The sequence below is a fragment of the Protopterus annectens genome, chromosome 13.part0, assembly GCF_019279795.1.
Source record: "Protopterus annectens isolate FY-2018-M chromosome 13.part0, PAN1.0, whole genome shotgun sequence".
Lineage (NCBI taxonomy): Eukaryota > Metazoa > Chordata > Ceratodontiformes > Protopteridae > Protopterus > Protopterus annectens.
Genome location: NC_056747.1, coordinates 1,173,639,049 through 1,173,662,895, shown reverse-complemented (window position 1 = coordinate 1,173,662,895; position 23,847 = coordinate 1,173,639,049). Strand labels below are relative to the sequence as shown.

Here is a 23,847-nt window from a genome sequence, read left to right as displayed (position 1 = left end):
GTTAAAATGCATCACAGACCTAGACTGGAGCAAATGTCGAAAATCCAAATCACACATTTGCTCAAATGCCCCCAACATAGGGTGGATAGGTGGATTGTATGTACTAGGTACATGAAAAGTATTCTTTTGGTACTCATGGTCCCTCATCAACAAACATAAGTTTAATTTCCTGACAAACAATTTAAGATCCAAAATGGATCTGGCCACACAGGCTCTTCTACATGAAACATAAGAAATTCCTTTAGCCAGGAAATCCACTAATGTCTGGGTAAACTTGAAATGAGAAAAATTATAAATATGAAAGTCCATCCCCGAGTTGGAAATGACTTCAAATGTGGTCTGCTCAGGGCCGGGGCACCCTACTCCACTCGCATTTGATTCCTCCTTGTCCTGTATCTGAACCTGGTCTTCTGGTTCGAAGCCTGTCAGGGAGAAGAGGCTGGATCCCGAAAATTTGCCCCATCCAAACCAGAACTAGGGTTCCCCGAATGGCTAGTCGGAGTCACTGGCTCACGTCTTCCCTCGGGGTTGGCATATCCAACCCTCCTATCACCAGTCTCTTCCTCCGGTACTGAACTACTCGGCAAAGATCCAAGATTCATGGAAATATTAGGGCCATTCGAAGGGGCAAGAACTCCGCCTTCTCGCCCCTTAAAGTTGCCTTGCGATTTAGGAGGTTTAGGGTAAGCTACCCCCTCTCTGTAAGCCTTGATATCTCAATGTAATTTTTTAATCTTGGTTGGGGTAATTTTGGAAATATACTCATCAATACTGGAGTATACCCTCTCATAGTCAAATTTATATCTAGGGAAATTATTGTCGGACTTAATAACCTCATCCAAGTCCGCAATTACTCTAGTTAGAGAAGAGATTGCTTCCTGGTAGTGTGTACTAATAAGGTCAATCAATTCAGATCCATGCCTATCAAACATAGTGAGGAGGTCCGCATGGAACTTAGATCCCTCCTCTAAACCCATGGGATACTACCAAGAACGCAGCCCCTTGGGTACTATCTTCACACGCCGACACTCTCCAGAATAAGAAACTTCCAGTTGCAATTTTCTTAACTAATTTCTGGTCAAAGGCATTGAGTTTAGAAGAAAGGTCATTGCCTTCGGGTGTGTTGGATACTGGACCGGCGGGTCCATAGTCGGTAGACAGCTGGAATGGTCGACTCAACCATTGGTTCAAGTTAAAATGAACATTGCTTTGCCCCTCCCCTCTGGGGGATTAAAAGATGGTAGTACGACTCCTCTTTCGCCATTCAAGGTTCCATCAGATGGCCTGATGTCGACTCCTCCCAACCCCTGGCTTGATCCAGTGCCTGGGGCTCCTGGGTCATCCATCCTGGAACCTGCTTCACTATTATGTGGTAACAGTACTTGAAACCCAAAATGGTCTGGACTAGGGAGCTGTAAACCCTTTGAAATCCACCCGCTGCACGGTTACTAAATTTCAGACATCACATCCAATTGTTGAGACAGAATATCAACTTTCTGAGTGAGCAAATTAATAAGCATAGTAAGATCACTCTGTTCCATATTGTCCTGACTGTCTGGGGTAGAGCTGGGCATCACAAAAAACAACTGAAGATCAAAGGCAAGAAAAAACAAACTGCTACTAAACCAGCACAGCTCCTGATGCCAAACAGCAGGTCTAAACGCCTCCCAAACACACGTATGCTTGTTCTGGAAGTCAAAGGCAAAAACAACAAGCTGCTACTAAGCCAACACAGTTCCTAATTCCAAGCAGCAGAACTAAACACCTCCAATAAGCACAGTCAAAGATAAACTCAGCCAGATAGCCAAACTCACTGAAGCAGGTCTTTTTAAATTCCAAAGGGATAAGCAAAGATGCCAATAAACGAACAACTTCAATTTTATTAAGCACCACGATACTGCTTTTCGTCAGCGTCCTGCACCAACTTCTTCAGACTGACAAAACCACCACCGTTACAGATATAAGCATGCAAAATCTGAAGGTAATGCTACTCAATGCTAGAAGTCTAAACATCAAAATGCACTCTCTAGGCACTTTTAAAAATGAAGAACATCGATATCTGTGCAGTAACTGAGACCTGGTTCAAGGCTCCAGAGAGCACCCCTGCAATACCAGGCTACAACTCTTGCCACATTTTTCGGTCACCAAACCAGGACCGAAACACTAAAGGCAGAGGAGTGTCCATATTCACCAAGGATATTCACATCTCCAGGCTAGTTGCCCAACACAATGCATCTGAAATTCTACAGGTACAACTAATATTAGGTAAGACTGCAATCCAAATTGTAGCTTGCTACAGATCCCCCACCATGCCCAAAGATTCTCACTACACCTTTCTAAACATACTGGAAAATATTAAGATACAACCAAACATCCTAATACTGGGCGATTTCAACTACCCTGCCATTAATTGGGAAAACTATTCGGGCACCAACACCTTAGCCCAATGGTTCTTGGAATTCATAAATTCCAATGCCCTGGCTCAAATATCCTAGACCTGGTCATTACCAACATGGGAGATCGATGCTCTACGCCAGTGGTCACTCCCTCATTGGTCAGGTCTGACCATAAGCTAATCACCCTTGACGTCCACATCCCACTCTCAACCCCCAGTAGGGAAACCTCCATAAAAAACTTCTCCAAAGCCAACTTCATGCTACTCAAGTCAGAAGTGGCAAACTTCATGACACCCATGCAGAAGGAAACTGAAAGTTCCACTGCTGAATCCTGCACTAAGGCACTGTACGAGCACATCCACTCATGCATGAATCGTGCCATTCCAAATAGAACCAAGATGCTCTCCTCCAAAAAAAAAAAGAAGCCAATCTGGTGATCCCCTGCCATAAACAAACTATACAACAGAAGGAAGAAACTGTTGCAGGAAAGAGGAAAATCCCAGGATGCAAAATACTCCCTTACCAGCCTCAGTAAAAAGCTGACATCCCTCATAAAATCATAAAATTCTCCAAAGCTAATTACGAAAATAAAATTGCCAAAGATTCCAAGGACAACCACAAGGCATTCTATAGTTATGTCAAGAATCTAAATGGCAATGCTCAGATCTGTTCTGAGCTACAACAGAATGGCATTAAATATACTGATCCCAAGGATATTGCCAATATCCTGGCAGATCGATTCAGTGCCGACTTCACCCCCCCTCACTCCCTAAAGGACCCAGCTCAACATTAAAAGATTGCCAAATTCCAGTAATTACGGCCACACAGGTAAAAAACGCACTCTCCAAAGCTAAGAATACAGCATCCATAGGGCCAGATGAGATCCTGGGCTAAGTACTACATGAACTACAAAATGAACTGGCACCTCACCTAAGTGTCATGTTTAATCATGGCCTCACCTCAGGCTTTGTGCCTAATGAGTGGAGCACAGCTACAGTTATCCCACTCCACAAGGGGGGATCCACCTTGGATCCAGGGAACTATAGTCCCTGTCTGACGAGCCTGATCTGCAAAGCCATGGAACGCATTATCATGGAACTTATAAACAAAGACAGACAACTGGCAACCTTCAAACACTGGACCCCACCCAGTTTGGTTTTGTAAAGGGCCAATCTTGTCTCCTCAACCTGAGTGACTTCTTCGAATCAGTATCCAGAGCTGTGGATGAGGGCAAGGCAATCCACACAGCCTATCTGGACCTCGCCAAGGCCTTCAACACCATCCACCACTCTGGAATTACAGATAAACTTACTAAGCTGGGCATTAATCCCTACGTCACTTGTTGGGTTGCCAACTGGCTTACTGACAGAACCCACACTGTAAAAGTAACCGACTCAAAATCCAGTGGAGTACCTCAGGGTTCAGTCCTGGGACCACTCTTGTTTGGCATCTACTTCTCTGAAGTACAGGCCAGCACTAAGGGACTCTGGCTAACAAAGTCTGCAGATGACTGCAAACTGGGAGCCATTATTGAATCCCCAAATGATGTGGATATTCTACAAAAGGGCTTTACAGAAACAGATGCTTGGTGCAAGAGCCATGGGCTCAAGCTCAATGCCAAGAAATGTATAGTTATCCCCTTTGGGAAAAACCATGTACCCATGAATTACCACATAAGTGGCAGTATACTAAACACCTAAAGTGTGATAAGGGACTTAGGGATACAAGTGGACAGTGGTCTCACCTTTAATAACCACATCGCCACAACAGTCAGGAAATCCTTCTATGTGGCATACCTCATCATTAAGGGCTTTTCATTCAGAAAAAAAGGAGGTCATTGTCCCACTGTACTCATCCCTCATTAGACCCATTATAGAGTACAATGCCCCGTTTGGTATGTACCTCACAAGACATCTGCAACAACTGGAAAGACCACAGAAATACCTCACTAAAAGAATCACAAGCCTAAAACAGATGCCCTATGCTGACCATCTAAAAAAAACTTCAGCTATACTCTGTCGCGTATTGCCTGCTCAGAGGCAATCTCTGCTTAACATACAAGGCCATGTCAAACTCAGAGCTGTTGGACATGCTACACTTAAAGAAATCCCAATCCCTCAGAGCCACACGCTCCAGGGATCTAAACCTGGTCATCACAAGGAACAAAACATGCTGGAGGGATAGATTCCTGACCCAGAGACTCCCCATACATGTCAAGCTGAGCGCCTCTTTGGCCCTCTTCAAAAAGAACCTTGATGATTGGATGGGAGACAGGAAATTCACCCCAGGGATCACTTCAATTGCCCTGTTAGACAGGGGACCGGGGAAGTAATAGCCAGGGAATTGTTATGGCTAGGCTTGTAGGGCCGACAGCCTAGTACCAACCTATGAACCATTTTCTACTAACTGCTTTTTTGGCAGTCACCAGAATTACACTTAATAAGGCCTTACTATGTCTAAGCAATTAAAATCCTGTATCCCAGTTCAAAAAACATTTATTTAGTTAAACCTATTTGCTCACCCAATATTTCTGGCAGAATGCTCTGTAGGGAAATTTTAACTTCTGACAACTCATTACTCTCCCAAAAGATATGTTCCCGGTTAGCTCCAACATTTGTCATCTATCTGAGGAAAAATCTTTGGAGTCTGCTCTGGGTATAAAAATACCTATACAAACCCTTCCAAGCAAAAATCCTAAATCTTCTGTACTTTGTTACATATTTGGGAGCCATACATACATCATTCCATTGCTTCCCTGTGAACTGCTTATCCAATCTCCTCCCAACCTTTTCTTAACCTCCTCTAATTAGTTCTTGTAGTTATCATGCAATATTTTGCAAGTCCTACTTATTATCCCTTTAATGGCAGTTTCCATTGTACATTTCAACTAAAACATCTACCAGTGTAGGTATTTCACTTAGGATTCCACTATTGCTTTTTCTTTGCCTATGCGCTGGTGTTCCTCTCCGATAAGGAAGGCAGTCTCTAGCCTGCAGTCCAAGTGTCTTTGTGGCCTCTTCCCATTCTATTATCTTCCATCTCTAGTTATTGCTGTATACAAGCTGTATCTGCAATATACAAGCACCTGTACAACTGCATGGACTTAGCCATACCAAACAAAACTAAAACCTGCTCCTCAAGGAAACACAAACCTATGTAGTGGACATCCTCTATCAATAGGCTTTTCAACAAAGGGAAGAAACTGTTGTCCAAGGGTAAAACGTCACAAATTCCCAATTAGAAAAACTCCCTCCTTAGCCTCAACAAGCAAATTAGATCACTAGTGAAAACCTTCAAAGCCAATTATGAATTGAAACTAGCCTCCGAAAACAAAGGCTAACCACAAAGCCTTTTTCAGTTATGTCAGAAACCTCCATGGCAAAACCCAGGTTTGTTCTGAATTAGTTTTTAACAGTACCACTTACACTGATCCTGTTGACTTAGCCAACCTGCTAGAAGACAGGTTCAGTGCAAACTTCACCCCGTCCCCCCCAAAGGCCTATTCAACATCCCCGATACTTGCCCGCACTTCACATCTCCACAGATCAAGTGTTAAAGGCCCAATCCAAACCAAAGAACACAGCTTCCATGGGACTTTATAGTATCCCAGGTTGCATTCTGCAACATCTCCAGCAAGAACTAGCCTCGCCATTGAGCGCTATTCAACCACAGCCTAAGTACAGGCTTCATTCCAACAGACTGGAGAACTGCCACTGTCATCCAGCACAAAGGTGTTGCCACTACTAACCCTGGAAACTATCACCCCATTAGCTTGACAAGTCTGATCTGTAAGGCCATGGAGCATATTATTACAGACCTCATGAACAAGGACATAGGCCAAGCACTTGACCCCACCCAGTTCAGATTCATCAAGGGCAGATCTTGCCTGCTGAACCAAGGCACTGGATGAGGGAAAGTCAGTACATACAGCTTACCTTGACTAGGCCAAAGCCTTTGACACAATCATCCACTCGAGCATCATCGAAAAGCTAACAGAACTTGGCATAAATCACTATCTCAATCAGGTGGGTGGCCAACTGGCTCACTGATAGGAACCACAAGGTCAAAATAGGTGCCACTACCTCCGACTACACACCTGTCACTAGTGGTGTCCCCCAGGGATCTGTCCTGGGACCCCTATTGTTTGGCATCTACTTCTCAGAGGTCCAGGCAAAGACAAAAGGCCTGTGGCTGACCAAGTTTGCGGACGAAGTTGGGTGCTGTCACTGACTCCTCAAATGATGTTAACATACTTCAAGATAGTCTCACAGCAACAAAAAATGACTAGTGCCAAAGTCATGGCCTTAAATTAATGCAAAAAATGTATTATCATACCATTCAGCAAAAACATGGCCCCTACTGATTACCACCTTAGCGGCAACCCCTAAGCACACAACCTGTGGTGAGAGACCTGGGTACACAAGTTGACAACAATCTCACATTTGACCATCATGTAGAAGCAGTGGTCAGAAAAGCCTTTTATTTGGTTCATTTCATAAGTAAATGGATGGTATCCAGAAAAAAGGAAATTACCTTTCTGTACTCCTCCTTCATTAGGCTTATAATAGAGTACAACATCCCATTTGGTATGTACCTCTCCAAACACCTGCACCAACTGGAAAGTCCACAGAAATACCTCACAGAGAGAATCCATGACCTCCAACATCTGTCCTATGTGGACAGGTTGAAATCACTATCACTCTAGTCTGTATCGTACAGATTGCTCAGAGGTGATCTGTATCTCTCCTACAAGGCAAACTCAGACCCTGCTCTACTAGAGATGCTCTATATCCGTAAGTCCAACTCCTCAGACATTACCCAATCATAAGGCCTAAATCCAATATGTGACATTAACAAAACCTTCTGGAGAGACAGGTTAAGTCTCCCAGAGGCAGCCCCATCTCTGGAATAGACTCCCTATACACGTCAAACAAAGTATGTCGTTGACCCTCTTCAAGTGCAACCTTGATAAGTCGATGGGCAACCACAAATTTGTCGCAGGGGTGCCACCTGTGTGCCTCAATGACAGGGGCGACAGGTGCTGATTGAGGTTTCTTTTTGGGGATAACCTCTTGGCTAGGCTTGTAAGGGTCTCAGAGCCATTAACCTAGTAATCTCCTATGATCCTAAGACAGTATCAGTCCCCAAAGACATCATTCAGAAGTTTTGATTGTAACAAACCAAGTATTGTGTCTATAAAAACACTCTAATCTCAGTGTTCACGGGCCTACGGAAACCTTGGGCTCTGAATGGCTTTCGGTTTTCCTTTCATTTCTCCTTAAAGTGCTCCTCCACGAGTTCAAGCTTGGAAAAATGTCACGAGAAGGACTTGGCCAGGACCAACATGGATTGGAACCAAGTGTACAGTTTCCACTAAGCTAGACAAGTCTTCTATGCAGCACTGAATTGTCCTTGGGCTGAATCAGGCATAATGTGGGCAGCTGTCCTGTGCATGTTATGCTCCAGATCTACACAGAACAAACATTAAGAATTAAAATCTTGTGTATGACTTGCTTCCTACTCTCAAGGGAGTTACTGACCTTTTCAATTTCACTGTTAAGCATTTGCAAGAACTACTAATGCAAACTAGAAACAGAAAGCTCTCCCCACTGAGTTGTTTATCTAAATCTCATAAAGCACGTAGCTTGGGAATGTGGCAAGAAGGGTCTGAAGATGGCCTTAAGCAACAAATTCCTCATACTACTGATGTGCTAACATCTGAATAGGAATTAGGAAAACAAAGCGGGGGGGGGTTGCACAGCACCGCAAGTCAGACTTGCTATTGGGCTTCTGGTAGGAATGTCAAGACTGCAACACTGAACATGTTAAATATCAAGTTCTGTGGGAGGTATGAAAACCAAGAAAACAATTTACTGTTGCTGATGACCCGTTTACATAAATCATAATTATTTGAAAGATACACTGCAGTGACTACTGTGGTTTGTTATAATAAGGAGTGCAAAAGGGAAGAGTTAAAACATAAACGGACTTTTCCAGTTGTACCAAAAGCATTTTTGGCTTATATATTATAAATGTTTACCATTGGAGAACAAGTGAAGGCCACATTAAGAGAACTATTGAGCCATTTAACTAGCAGGAAGGAAGAGATTTGTCCTTTCTTCTGATCAGTTAAAAACTCCCTAGCTTCATGGTTTCTGCATTCACTAAATTAAAGAAAAAGTACAGTTTTGTACCTACCATAAATGTAGATGTCAGATAGGTATGCATCTGCAGTCATCACATATGGGTTGTCCTGCCTCAGGCAGCCCTTCGGTCGGCCGGATTCCAAAGTCTGGGTCTGGCCTCGACTGATGTCGCACTTTCCCCGACGTCAGAGCGTCTGGGGTATAAAAGCATCAGCCGACGCCATTTTCCTCAGTTTTTCTTGCCCCAGATGCCAGGTGCCCTCTAAGGAAGGCTAAAATTTGGAGATATGCATTGCAAAAACAAATCCAAACATGCACAGTACTATAAAAACAAATACACCATAATAGATCCCCCCAGCTAGCTATAAGAGGGGTAAGTACCCAAGAAGTATACCACAGAGAGGAAGGAGGGAGGGTAAACCTGACTGCAGATGCATACCTATCTGACATCTACATTTATGGTAGGTACAAAACTGTACTATGTCCTTCAAGGATGCATCTGCAGTCATCACATATGGGTAGAATACCATAGCCAATGTGGGGGTGGAGGTACTAAGTAAAGGATGGTGTAGCTAAGATACCCTGCAGGACTGCCGTAGCAAAGCCTGCTCTGGATCTGGAGTATAAAGGTAAATTGTAATGCTTGGCAAATGTATGCACGGAGCTCCATGTAGCAGCTTCTAAAATGTCCTTGGTAGCCACCCTCTTAGGAAGGCTGTGGTGGTGGCTGTGGCTCTCGTGGAATGAGGTCTAATGTCAGCTGGCACAGTTTTTCCATGAAAGGAGTAACAAAAACGAATGCAATTTCCTATCCATTTTGTAACTGTCTGTTTGGAAATTGCTTTTCCTTGTGCCCCAGCAGCATATGCTACAAACAGCTGGTCAGTCTTTCTGTAACTTTTAGTTCTGTCCAAGTAGTAGCGCAACTGTCTGTGTATGTCCAGGGTGTGCAGAAGTTTCTCCCTTTATTTTGTGGTTGTGGGAAGAATGTAGGCAAGTGAATAGCTTGGTTCAAAGATACCCTGGATACCACCTTTGGCATAAATGTAGGATTGGTTCTCAATGAAACTCTGTCCTGATGAAAGATAAGAAATGGCTGTACTGCCATTAGAGCTTGTAACTCAGCTACTCTTCTTGCTGAGGTTATGGCCAGAAGGAAGGCAGTTTTCCAAGACAGAAACTGTAGATCTGCAGATGCTGCTGGTTCAAAGGGAGGAAGTGTTAGTTTTTCCAACACGAAGTTAAGGTCCCAAGTAGGTAGAGGTGGTTTCCTTGGAGGATTGATGTTTTTGATTCCTCTTAGAAACTGTCTCAGGAGAGGATGAGAGAAGACAGGTGGATTAACATTGTATTCTGCTGAAATTGCTGAGGCATGTATCTTAATGGAAGAGTAAGAAAGGCCGTTGTGGAACAATTCTGCCAAATATTCCAGTATATGTACCATGCTCATCACTGTCACATCTAGGCCCTTTGCTGTGTTCCAAGTGTGAAATCTTTTCCATTTTGCTGAATATGCCTTCCTTGTGGAAGGCCGTCGAGCTTCCATAATAATATCCTTCACTCTCTGGGATAGCTTATCCTGAGGAGGAGTCATGGTATTTTCCAGGCAGTTAGCTGCAAGGTTTTCAGGTTGGAATGCAGAGTCTTGAAATTGTGCTTCGTCAGTAGAAGTGGCCATAGGGGGAGAGGCCACGGTTTCATCTGTGACATGCTCTTTAACAGTGGGTACCAGTGCTGTCTTGGCCAGTTAGGAGCTATCAGAATCACTCTGGGCTGCTCTGTCCTGATCTTCAGTAAGACCTTGGTCATTAATGGGAGAGGTGGAAAAGCATACACTGTTAGAGCTTTCCAGCTGAAAGGGAGAGCGTCCACTTTCCATGCTTGTGGGTGGTATGTCCTTGAGCAGAATTTCTTCAGTTGATGATTGTGTGGGGAGGCGAACAAATTTATTTCCGGCCTTCCCCATGATTGTGTTATGAGTAAGAAGATGTCTGGGTGCAGCATCCATTCGTGTGCATCCATGATATTTCTGCTTAAGCTGTCTGCCAGTATATTGTCTTTCCCTGGCACGAACTGGGACTGCAGCTGTATATTGAGTTTCAAGGAAAGTTCCCATAGATTCATTGCCAGTCTGCAAAGATGGTAGGAATGGGTGCCTCCTTGCTTGTTTATGTACCACATAACTGTGGTGTTGTCTGTCCTTATGAGTAGGTGGCCTTGATGAAGAAAAGGTTTGAAGGCCTCGATTGCTTGTATCACTGCCAGCATTTCCTTTTGGTTTATGTGCATGCACAGCTCTCTTTGTGACCATAGCCCCTGGATACATCTGCCCTACATGTGTACTCCCCAACCTTGGTCTGAAGCATCCGTAGTGATGGTTTGGTTGGCTCTTGGCTTGCTGAAGGGCAACCCGCTGTTCGACTGGCAGGCTTGAGCCCACCACAGAAATTCCTTTTGGAGGCATGGAATGAGTGGGATCAACATTTCTAAGCTGTGACTGTGCTGAGGCCATAAACTCCTTAGGTACCATTGTAATTTTCTCATATGCAGCCTTGCTTGTGGGATCAGAAGAATGCAAGATGTCATGTAACCCAGGGAATGCAGGATTTTCCTTGCAGTCAGCTGAGTTTGTCTTGTCAGATTCTTGAAGTAATCCGGTAGTTGTTTTTGTTTTTCTTCTGTGAGAAAGGCCATTTGGGTGGTTGTGTCTAGATCCGCACCCAGAAAAGTTATTCTTTGGGATGGAACAAGTCTTGATTTGTGGATGTTGACTGTATATCCCAAGGCCTGCAGTAGGTGGATGACATAATCCAAGTCCTTTAACAAAGTTTGCTTGCTGCCCGCTTGTATAAGGCAGTCGTCCAGATATGGGTAAATTTGAATCCCCTGAAGTCTGCAGTGTGTAATTACTGATGCCAGGCATTTCGTGAATACTCTGGGCGCAGTAGATAAGCCAAAGGGCAATGCTGTGAATTGATAATGCTCTGACCCTGCAAGAAATCTGAGGTGTCTTCTGCAACTTTGTCTGATAGGGACATGCAGGTATGCCTCCTTGAGGTCTAGAGTCACCAGCCAAGACCCCTAGCCCAGCATGGGAAGGAGTTGCTGTAGAGTCAGCATTTTGAATTTTGGCACAATGAGGTAAGTATTCAGTGCGGACAAGTCGAGAATAGGCCTCCATTGATTTTCTTTTCTTGGAACAAGGAATAATCTGGAGTAAAATCCTTGGCCTTGTTCTGAAAGAGGTACCTTTTCTATAGCTTTCATTTGTATTAAGTTGGAAATTTGTTTCAAAGCCTCTGCCCTCTGATTTGGTGGCAGGTCTGGCATGCCTTTTCTTTTTGGCAATGTGTGGAAATGGAACCTGTATCCTTTGTCTATTATTTGCAGTATCCATGTGTCCCTTGTAATGCTGTGCCAATTTTTTGAAAATAAAGAAAGCTTTCCGCCCAAAGGTGCTTCTAATTGAGTCATTGAGTCTGTCCTGGTGTAGCAGTTGTAGTACCTGCACTACCTCTCTGGTTGGGAGGCTGCCACTGACGGCCTCTGTAGGAGCCTCTAGCTTGCCCTCTACCTCTGGCACGCCTATTCCTGCCTCTCTGAGATCTGTCTGAGTCCGGAAAGGACCAATTCTTAGTAGGCCAATTTCTGCTGAATCTTGGTGGTTGGACTTGCAGAAAGTCTTTGACTGTTTGCACAGATTTTGCCTTTTCTTCAAATTTCTTTAAGACCTCTTGAGCCGTGGAACCAAATAATTTTTGCTTTTTCACAGGAGCATCCAAAAGCTTAGCTTTAACATGGTCTGGCAGAGATTGTTCCTTCAGCCAGGCATGCCTACGTATGACTGCACCTGTCATAGCTGACCTACATGAAGCTTCCAATGCATCATAACCACACTGCAAAAAATGGTTACTAACCTGCTGGGAGTTATGTACCAGATCCTGAAGGGATTTGCAATCAAGGGGTTCAGAAGAAGACAGTTTCTTATGCAATTCATCTAACAAATACTCTTGGTACTGTATCATATGAAATTGACAATTTAATGCCCTCATGGAAAGAGTTGCAGAAGTATACACTTTCTTACCCCATCTTTCTAAAGCTCTGGACTCCCTTTCAGAGGGTAGAGGATTTCTAGCAGTGGCAGCTGCAACCCCTTTTGGGCCCTGGGAAATAGTTTCTGGATCAGCAGAGTGGGCCTTGTACAGGTGTAGATTTGAATCCGGGACCCTGTAGTACCTATCAGGTTTGGCAGGAGCCGGAGGGAGAGAGTCAGGGGCTGTACTAGCATCAGAGTACACATCATCAATAACATTCAAAACAGGAGGTATAGCTAAAGGCCTATGCTGAGGTAAATGTAAAAAGGTCCTTAATCTCTTTCTAGAATCAGAGAATTCCTGACCCTGCCATTGAAAATGTTCTCTCATAAGAGTGTAATGTCTCTCCAAAGGAAAACTCTTTAGGAGGGGAGGCCGAGGGAATAGATTCTTCAGCATCAGAATCCTCGTAGGCCGAATAAGCCTCCTCCTGGTGGTCTGACAGAGTAGAGCCATCAGTGGACTCATCTGAGGAGTGGGGGTCAGAGGGCTCAACCCTGGGCCTTTTGTCTGGAGGTGGTTGAGAGCCCCTGTCCAGATGAGGTTGAGAACTTCTAATTAAGGAGATAAGATCCTCTGCTAAGCTAAGAATCTGTGAGCCAGTAGAAGGTCTCCGAGAGGTAACCTTGGGAGGCAAAGCTTTAGTAAGTTTAGCAGCTTTGGCCCTAGAGAAAGCCTTAATGGACATGGATGCAGGAGGTCTGGCTGCACCACGTGTAGGAGTAGACTTGTCTAAAGGAATGGTGTCGGAAGGTTCCTGGACACCAGTTTCAGAAGGTAATTCAATAACCGACTCAGCTGGGGCCTCCGGGGCCGAGGTAGTCGGTTGTGCGGTTTCGGTAATCGGAAGTACCAAGGACTCGGTTTCAGCCGAGACAGACACTCTCACGGTAGGCCTGACCGTGGTTTCAGCCGAAACTGCGGCCCGCGTGTGTCGGTCCTTGTCCTTCCGTTTCTTAACTAAATGCGAAGTCGGAGTCTCCGACGGCATCTTGTAAGCAAAACTAGCCCCAAAGAATTCCTCTGCAAACTCCGACCGACGTCTAAGAGTTCGTCGGTTGAAGGAAGCACAGGCTGAACAGGCCGAGACGTCGTGGTCTGGGCCTAGGCAGGGGAGGCAGTAAGAGTGGAAATCCTTATGAGGTATTGGTTTCCCACAGGTTAAACAATTATTAACTTTATCTGACATCGGCTGAGGCAAGAAAGAGTCCCCAACGGGGTACTTAGCTTTTTCGAAGTCTTCGGTAGCTGAATCACAGGTGCTGGCCGACCGGCACTTGCGAACTGCTTCTGCTTCGGGCACCACGCGGCAAGAAAGACTGAGGAAAATGGCATCGGCTGATGCTTTTATACCCCAGACGCTCTGACGTCGGGGAAAGTGTGACATCAGCCGAGGCCAGACCCAGACTTTGGAATCCGGCCGACCGAAGGGCTGCCTGAGGCAGGACAACCCATATGTGATGACTGCAGATGCATCCTTGAAGGACATCAAGGAGGCACAAAGTAGAACAGGTTAACTTCTTAGTACTAGCTATAAACTAACTGGTCTCTATAATAATTGAGCTGAGGGTGGGAAGCCTACTATGCTTAGCTTCACAACCCCCAATTCCCATCCACCCCCTTTCATTCTACCACTATACTTCCCACATACAAATTTCAACTGCGACACCCATATCCTAACCCTCCCCAAACAACTTTACTATTATCAAACACTCCTGTTTTTTTGTCCCTATTTCGCAAATTCTATTGAACATTTAGCATAATTCCCAACAACTTTTCTCCCTCCCATACTGCTATGCATTATATCCATTCATACTCAAACCCCTCCACAACAGTACCCATTAGTCTATTTTTCAACTTCTGCTTTTCCAAAATAAACCCTCACTACTTCCTATCTTAACTGTATCTTCATACTCTATCCTTTCACACTCCTCTATTTCTTACATTTCAGAAACATAGAAGTTACAACCAACCTCTCTTCCTTCAGAGAATACTTTCTTCCACCCTACCTTCTATCAGCTTTCAGACTCTGCCAGCAGTAAATATCCTACAGCCCTGTAACTTCTTGCTTCTTCCTCGATTCTCACTTCCCCACTACCTGTCATCAATGGAATACACATCCCTTTACTTAATCATGCACCCTAACAAGAATCAATAATACTCCAATATACTGAAATCCTCCCACGAGGAGACATGCACCCTAACAAGAATCAATAATACTCCAATATACTGAAATCCTCCCACGAGGAGACATGCAAAGCTTACTGTCTTATTCCTTTCTAATGAGCCATCTCTCCTCCTATCATGACTCTATAATAGCTCTCAACATCTCTCCAACTCTGTTCCAACCACCTATCCATACTTCATTCCTAAACTCTCCACAAATCGCACCAAAACATTTAATGACACCCCTCACCTTTACCCCAAATACAGACAGATTACCTCCATTCCAACTCAACTCAAAACAAAATTAAGGGGAAAATACTCTTCAAAGAACAAGAATCAATAATACTCCAATATACTGAAATCCTCCCACGAGGAGACATTCACCCTAACAAGAATCAATAATACTCCAATATACTGAAATCCTCCCACGAGGAGACATTCACCCTAACAAGAATCAATAATACTCCAATATACTGAAATCCTCCCACGAGGAGACATTCACCCTAACAAGAATCAATAATACTCCAATATACTGAAATCCTCCCACAAGGAGACATGCACCCTAACAAGAATCAATAATACTCCAATATACTGAAATCCTCCCACGAGGAGACATGCACCCTAACAAGAATCAATAATACTCCAATATACTGAAATCCTCCCATGAGGAGACATGCACCCTAACAAGAATCAATAATACTCCAATATACTGAAATCCTCCCACGAGGAGACATGCACCCTAACAAGAATCAATAATACTCCAATATACTGAAATCCTCCCACGAGGAGACATGCACCCTAACAAGAATCAATAATACTCCAATATACTGAAATCCTCCCACGAGGAGACATGCATCCTAACAAGAATCAATAATACTCCAATATACTGAAATCCTCCCATGAGGAGACATGCACCCTAATCCTGCTCCCACCTATCACAAACATCAAGACAACTTCCCTTCCACACACTACTTGAACCTCACAACAGTCAAATTCCCCACCTCAGTAATCTAACTTTTGCTGCCATAAATACTAGAACCATAAGAAATAAAACTACTGAACTACATATGCCTGTATTACCCAACACAAGCCCAATAATCTCACTATAACTGAGACTTTGCTAAAACCCAGTATAAATACCCCCCGGCTAGAATATCATCCTTAATGACCATATAATGAGGAAAGAGGTGGCACTGTTTTAATATTAAAAAAGTATGAAGAAGGTCTTCAGTACCTTTCAAAACTTAGTAGATCGTTAGCTTTTTGTCTTCTGTTTTTTAGAACAGTCTTCTTTTGCTGGTACAGAACTTGCTTGATTATTGCTTTAATATTTCAATCAACTACCACATTCTCCCTACAACAAACCAATACCAACTTTCCTAAATATCCTAAACAGCCTTGTACCCCTTCGAAAGAAAAGACTAAAAACAACATAATTTATCTATCCAAAAACCGTAAAATGCTAATACAGGATACAGAAAAGGTATGGAAAGAATGGCAAAAATATAAAACACCGCATCATCTCAACAACTTCAGAATGCTCAGCAACTGTACTAAAAAGGAAATAAATGAAGACAAAAAAACTATACTATAACACCTTTAACAATAGTGAACACAACTCAAAATTCTGGTCAGCCATTAAAGAAATCTTAACATTTCAGCCAAAAATTCAACCCTAACCCCTCTCCAAATAACTCACCACTCAAAAATGCAACGTAATTCAACTATTACTTCATAGACAGAATAGCATCTTTAACCAAGAATTCCCCATCATCTAATCCCAACCTTGACAAACAGCCATATATCACCACATCCATTCTCAAACTTGTACCCACATCCTATATAAAATGACTCAAAACATGCTCTACTTCAGCTGATGACCTGCCAAGTGAATACCTGAAAATAGTAGCCAACAGCCTTGCCTATCCTGTCTCAATCCTTATAGAAAGGTCAGTCCAAGAATACCACATTTCCTGCTTCTGGAAAACTTCCACATTACCCTCTTCACAACAAAGGAAATTCAACAGACATCACTAACTTTAGAGCTATGGCAATCTTGCAATCCCTCTCCAAAACACTTGAAAAATGTATTCAAAAACAATTGCGAAACTAACTCCTGCAGGAAGAACTACTAACCCCCACACAACACCGCTCACACCACTCATCTCTCCCACAGTACTAACACTGCACTTCTAACCTTTACAGATGCTGTCAATAAAGCGAGAGAACAGCAAACTAGTCTCCTCCCTATTTCTAGACTTATCAAAAGCCTTCGACTCGAAGTGTGCCATCCTTCAGATGACACATTAGATCACATCTGCTTGACTTAGTGGTAGTTCAGGTGGATGTAAAAGATCCTATATCACCTAATGAAAACATTAGGGGAAGTTTCTAGATGCCCTGGTCAAATTTCCCCTATCAGTAAAAATACTACCTTGATTCTCCCCTGAAAAGTGGCCAAAGCCTAGTGGGACTAAACCAACCAACAAAGGATAGATGAATAGATAAATCTGCGACAGACAACTATGTTACTAAAGTAAAGCTTCTTATTCATACTGCAGTTTGATCATGGTCAAGCATAGTTAACAAGTGCAAACTTTGCCCTCTCTGATGTTAATACTAGCTTACAAATTTGTTTGCACTGTATTCCACCAATACTCTGATCACACATTTATTACAGTTGAGCATCAACTTCCTTCCCATTCTACAAATGGCTCTCCCCTCACAAATGCTCCAAAAACAATAATTTAACTATTCAGTATGGTTGCATTCAATTCTCTGCACTCCTCTATACTTCATGCAGTAATGCCTGTTTCCACCATTAAAGAAACAGTGCCCATCTAAAGTACAGCACTCTACCTTTCTGACTTCACCTTTGTGTAACCACTGATCCCACTGTACTTAAACCCGCTTCCCACCCCCAATAGCTTACCGTAAAACAATGTTTTAATGTGGCTCATTTACCAACATACCTCTTAAATGCACCTTATTATGACAAACATTCTTCATTTTGAGTCCAAAACAAAGTCCATATTCCACACTGAAAAAGTCTGTCACACACTCAAAGATTTTTAACAAATAACTATAGTACATAATAGTTAATGATATTAGTTCATCAAAATAAATTTTATAAAGTAGCATATACTGCGAGCTTCCTAGCTGAAGTTGTCACTAAATTGCTAGTAAGCATTCCACATTTTGTCCCTTTGTCCCACATTATGAGAGCAGTGTTCCACATTTTGAACAAGGAAGTTTGAGTGCTGTTTCTGAGGCACAAACCTTCTACTGCTTTCCCCCAGCAAAGTCTATATAAATGGATCTGCTAAGGCCCTATAGAATTAAATTTGCACTACAAATGGCATGTTCCATTACCTTAGATTGTAACTTCTTCCCAGGCCATATAACAAAATGCATTAAAAAAAAACTCTTAAAAAGGAGTGCAAAAAATCCTTTATAAATCTGTACTTCTCTGTCTAATGTGTAAGGCTGCTTCTTAGGAATGCACCACTCATTTGCTGTTATTAATATTTTCTAAGCAAATTCTGCATTTGTTTCTATAACTCAAAATGATTTCTAAAAAAATGTTAGAGGGCTTACCCCACTTCATCATTGTGACCCATATGAAGTACAAACCTGGACATGAAGGTTAATACATAATAATGCGTTTCAAGGGATGCTGCTCCACTAATCCCCATGTGTGGGAGAAACTGCCCACACCTAGATATAACTCAACTCCAGGGCCACACCAACATTGAAAAAGGGATTAGTCCCAATGAAATGGAACTGTCATTAAAGCTGTTATTACATAAAACTGCAGGCTCCTCTCTATTAGCACAAGAAATATAAACCACGGAACACAACTTAGCTAGCTACATTATTAGGGTGAAATATCAAAAGAAGGCCAATAATACATTATAAAACATTACCTTTGTTTGCAGGAGGCTTGGGTGGAGGTCGCATAGTCTGTATAAGACGCAACAAGTTTCCAACAAGGGAATACTAAAACACACAACAAAAACAAACCATGGGTTACGTTTTCGAGTTATTAAATACAAATACACAGTTTGTCATCATGCAATTAAACTATTAATACCATATTTACTGTATACACACACACACACATACAAAATCAGACCTACAATTTAATTATCTGTTTAGTTAATACAATCAGATCATTAACCCCCCCCTACACAACATGCAAATTTGTAAAAACTAGTTACACAAAATATGCCCTCCTTCCGTTAACAAAATGTGACAAGACACTGACTTATTGATACTGTTTATAACATATCCAAATGTTTCATTTATGATTAATAGATATGCAATTACATATTTGCAAAATATAAACATGCTAACCCATTTTTGAATATTTTAAAAGCATACTTTGACAGATGGTGCCATTCCAGATTAAAAAAAAAATAAAAAAAAAAAAAAAAGAGTTCAACCTTGCGAACAACAGGTGAAAAGTCATCACATCTTGATGTGGGAAATGGGAAATTCACCCCAGGGATCACTTCTGTGGCTCTGCTCGACAGGGACACAGGAAAATAATTTTCTTGGGTGGCGAAAGCCAGGGTACATTTTTTGGCTAGGCTTATATAGGCCCTAGGGCCAATAGCCTAGTACCTACCTATGAACATTGTGAAAGTAAGACATAAATAAGGGTGCAGAGATTTTTTATCATATTTTTAAATCTATATGAAACCAATTTTGAAATAAGAAAAAAGTTCTTGCTTTTCCAGTCCACCATAACACCTTTTCTATTTTTTCTGACAGTGAGAAGGTGGCTACGCCCAGTGGGAGGGGGGGCTTCCTTAGTTGGCACTGGTAAAAGCAGGAATAGGCAAAGGGAGGGACAGATGTTTCCTTGGCTCCTGCTTTTATCACAGTGATGAAGATCCACAAGACTACTCTAGAAGAGGGGAGAAAGAGGGAGGGAGAACAGTGACTCCACTTAAAAAAAGGCGGTATGAGTATTTTATATAACTGTATTGTGCCCTTCATACAAATTAATGACATATGGGAAAACCTTCACAGATGCATCAATAATCAGAAGCTGGAAAAGAGCAGATGAAATCCTGTCAAGATGCATCTAATCTGCAGTGTTTTGAAAATGTGCAAATAACAGGACCAGGTCGCTGCCTCACAAATGGTTTATGTTGAGACATTCCTGAAGAAAGCAACTAAAGTGCCAGCTGCCCTCATAGGGTGTGCACTCATTTAAACATGAATGGTCCTCCCATGCTTCTTGTTGCAAATAAAATGCAGTCCTATAACAACACACTAGCCTGCCCTCTCTTCTTTATATGAGGGCCACAAATAAGTGATCTGTCAGCTGGAGGGATTTTATTCCTCCCTAGGTAATATCCAAGTTGCCTGTGAACATCCAGAAGATGCAAGATCCTCTTCTCTTCATTTTGGGTTTAAGGAAAACATGGAAATTTCAGGCATCACTTTAGGCATGAAAGAAGAGTTTACTCCCAGTCTGACCTTGAGCCTATGGAACACTAAACAGCTCCTTCCACACCAAACTTTGTAGCTATGATAATCTCCTGGTTGCTGTCTCAGCCCACACAAAGATAACCTTCCAGGACAGATAGATACTCAAGTGGGACCAAGACTGCTGGTTTAGAAGGGTCCAAGATCAGCTTCTCCAGAACAAAACTATGATACCAAGGTGGTTGGTGGAGTCCTCATCTGAGGTCTAAAATTAAAAACATTCCTCACAAACTTTTAAAGAGTAAATAATTTACAAAGGTTTGATTCCATGGAATGCACGGCAAGATGCTTGATACATGTGTTTTAATGTTGGAATAAAATAACCCCCGTGACGTCCCCACTGTGGGTCAGTAATCAAGCAGCCTCAATCCTCACCACTGACACTGAAGAGGGAAGTTCAACTGGAATAAAATGGATACACTCAGTATTTCCAGAAGCAGACCTCTCACATCAAGCACAAGAGCACACAGGGAACAGTCAACCCGGAGGGGGGTCTGGATTTCTCTCTTTCTCCCCCCCCCAGGTCCCCAATAAGGTTCTCCACTGGCACAGCTGCGTTCAACACCCTCTTTGTGAAACTAGTGTTTCTTGTCCCTGTAACTGAAATACACAAGCACAGATTTAATTTACACATACACCTGGGAAAGGCTGGCACAGATTACCTGCGCTACCATCTTTGCCCAGACTACAAGGAAGATTCACTGCCACCAGTCAGTTACTATAAGGCTCTTAAAAGGGTATCCAGTTATGCTGAGTGAAGTTCATATTAATACAAATGGTAATGTTGGCCAAATAGCCAAGCTTTCAGGAGTGGCCACAGTTATCACCAAATAAATTTATGCAAATACTCTCAAAGCTTAAGTATTTTCCAAAAGGATCAGCCACATTGAAAAGTTTAAATGTATTTAATAATAAATAATAAAGGAATAAGAAAATCATATCTATTTACAACAAACATGAGTTTCAATCACAGAAAATATTTAAAAAAAAATAACATAGCTGGAAAGATTCAAACAGTTACAGAAAAAAAATAATACTTAACTAGTCTCACTATATTTTCCCGACTAATACTATTTCCTAGTTTAGGTACCTCCCACAGCAAGGCAAGATGAAGTAGGTGATTTATTCTTCTATGTCAGGTTTCAAAAAACATACTGCGCCTGAGAGTTCAGTCTCTTCTAATTTTAAGACATTATTTCTGTACAGAATTACATCACATACATCTGGTCATCTGACTTCTGGTTCCCATGCAACCCCCTTTGCTAGAAGCTGTCAGGATTTATCACATAGGTGTCAATAACACACACACACACACACACACACACACACACACACACACACACACACACACACACACACACACACACACACACACAGCCTTGCTAAGATCTGCTGCAGCTCCTGGAAGTCATAAAAACACCTCCACTCTTCCTACAAGAGCTGCTAATAAACCATACAGACACTGCGTCTCTGGCTTCATTCAAAACTGTGATAGAATATCTTTATGGCCTAGGCTCAGTAATTTAATTTCTTTATTATTTTCAACATTTGCTGCAGATGAATTGTGATTAACCTCTTCTCTTCCGGTATCCTCTGTTAAAATATATACATTTAATAGTTTATTTTTAATAATGCATGTACATTTATTTGCTTTCCAACAATGCACACTGTTGATACATTTTTAAACACAAGCAGCTTTACAAATACATTTTTAAACACAAACATCTGTACAAATCAGTTTTATACACAAATGACATAATTCTTTACTAAATTCCAGCTAGCTGTGCTGGCATATGTTACACATCCAGTGCCCTACTTCTCCTGGTATGGCTGGCAGCACCTCCTATCATCTCATCTCTCTCCCCTTTAAAGACTCAAGCTAGTTTTAAGGGTCTCTTTCAAAACATTGCTCAAGAGGAATGAGCCTATCTGGGAATACATTACCTCATCCCGCGTCTTGAGAGCCCATCTGCATTGACATTGCTGACCCCAGTACAGTGCTGCACTGTAATCTCGTATGCTTGCAACCCTATGCTCTACCACAGTAACTTGGTATTTTGCTAGCTGGCTCTCCTTCTCTCATCAACTGCAAATACTCAGCAACAGGGCCTCCCTATCATGGCAAAGGTTTCATCATGTTAACATGGTACAATTTGTGTCCGTCTCCTGCATTGCAGTTCTACCATGTAGTTAACATCACTGACCTTCACTACCACTTTGAAGGGTCCCTCCCAAGCTGCCTGTAGCTTATTTTGTGTGACAGGAATGAGAACCATCACCTGCTGTTCCACAGCATACTCTCTGGCTCAAGCATTCCTGTCATACCAGACCTTTTTCTGCTGTTAGACTCCTGCAAGGTTCTCCTGGGCCAAGCCCATGAGCTTCCTAAGCCTTGTCCTGAGGTTTAGGACAAATGCCACAGCAGACTCCTTGTGGGATTCTCACTCATCCTCTCACTCACCACAAATCAGATCTAAAGGCTCCCTCATGCTATGTCCATACAGCAACTCAAAGGGTGAAAAACCTGTGGATTCTTGGGATATCTCTCTCTAAGCAAACAGCAAATGGGGCAAATATTTGTCCCACTCTCTCAAACTGGTCTGCAAATAATCATGGCATGGTCTTCAGTGTAGAATATATTTTCTCTACAAGATCATTAGTCTGGGGATGGTAGGGGGAGGTCTATAGGTGCTTCACCCCACAGCACTTCCACAGACAAGCCAGCAGGTCTGACATGAAATTGGCACCTCTGTCAGTCAGTGGTGTTTCTCTTGGAAAACTACCCTTTTGAAAATGTCTAACAAAGCATTTGCTACCTTCTCTGCCTCAATGGAGGACAGAGCCACCATCTCAAGGTATCTAGTAGCATAATTTACTAACACCAGGATATACTTCTTCTCTGTGGAACTTGGGGTACTTAGAGGACCCACAATATTCACAGCTACTTTCTGAAACAGCTCCTTAATCACAGGAAAAGGCATCAAAGCAACTCTGACCTGGTCTCCTGCCTTGCCTACCTTTTGGCACTGCTTACAGGTCCTACAGTACCCTGTTACATCCCTTGCAATTCCAAGCCAATAAAAGTGCTGCATAATATATCTCTTGGTACACATTATGCCCATATGATCTGCAAAAGGAATGTCACAGGCTATGGCTAGAAATGCCAGATGGTAGGCTCTAGGCACTAACAACTGCTGTATTACCTCAACTGCTAGCCCTCTCTCAGGGGTCCACTCTCTATACAGTAACCTTCTGGTTCTAGCATACAGATTCCCCCTTTCCTTGTGAATCAGGTGTCTCCTTAGCTATCTCCCTCAAGCCTTGTATTGTAGAGCCAGAGAGCTCAACCTGTCTCAGCTCTACTTTTGTGAATCTTCCCAGCTCCCCTTCTGCAGGAAATCTGGTATCCTCTGACAGCAGTGCCTTCACTGTCAGCCTGGGTACTATCACTCACATCTGCCCTTGCAGTCACTCTGTCCAAGGGAACATCAATACCTACCAGTAGCTGTGATACAGGGTAGCTCCCTCAATGAAACTGCCACATCG

At 42.6% G+C, this 23,847-nt stretch overlaps 1 protein-coding gene across 1 annotated transcript in view; it reads right to left on the bottom strand.

Moving 5' to 3' along the window:
* Positions 1-23,847, bottom strand: part of DHX8 (DEAH-box helicase 8) — a 959,075-nt gene that overhangs the window by 892,097 nt on the left and 43,131 nt on the right. Inside the window, exon 3 of the mRNA XM_044055176.1 lies at positions 18,729-18,801. Within this exon, the coding sequence (XP_043911111.1) occupies positions 18,729-18,801 (73 nt within the window). The remainder of the gene's footprint in view (positions 1-18,728; positions 18,802-23,847) is intronic.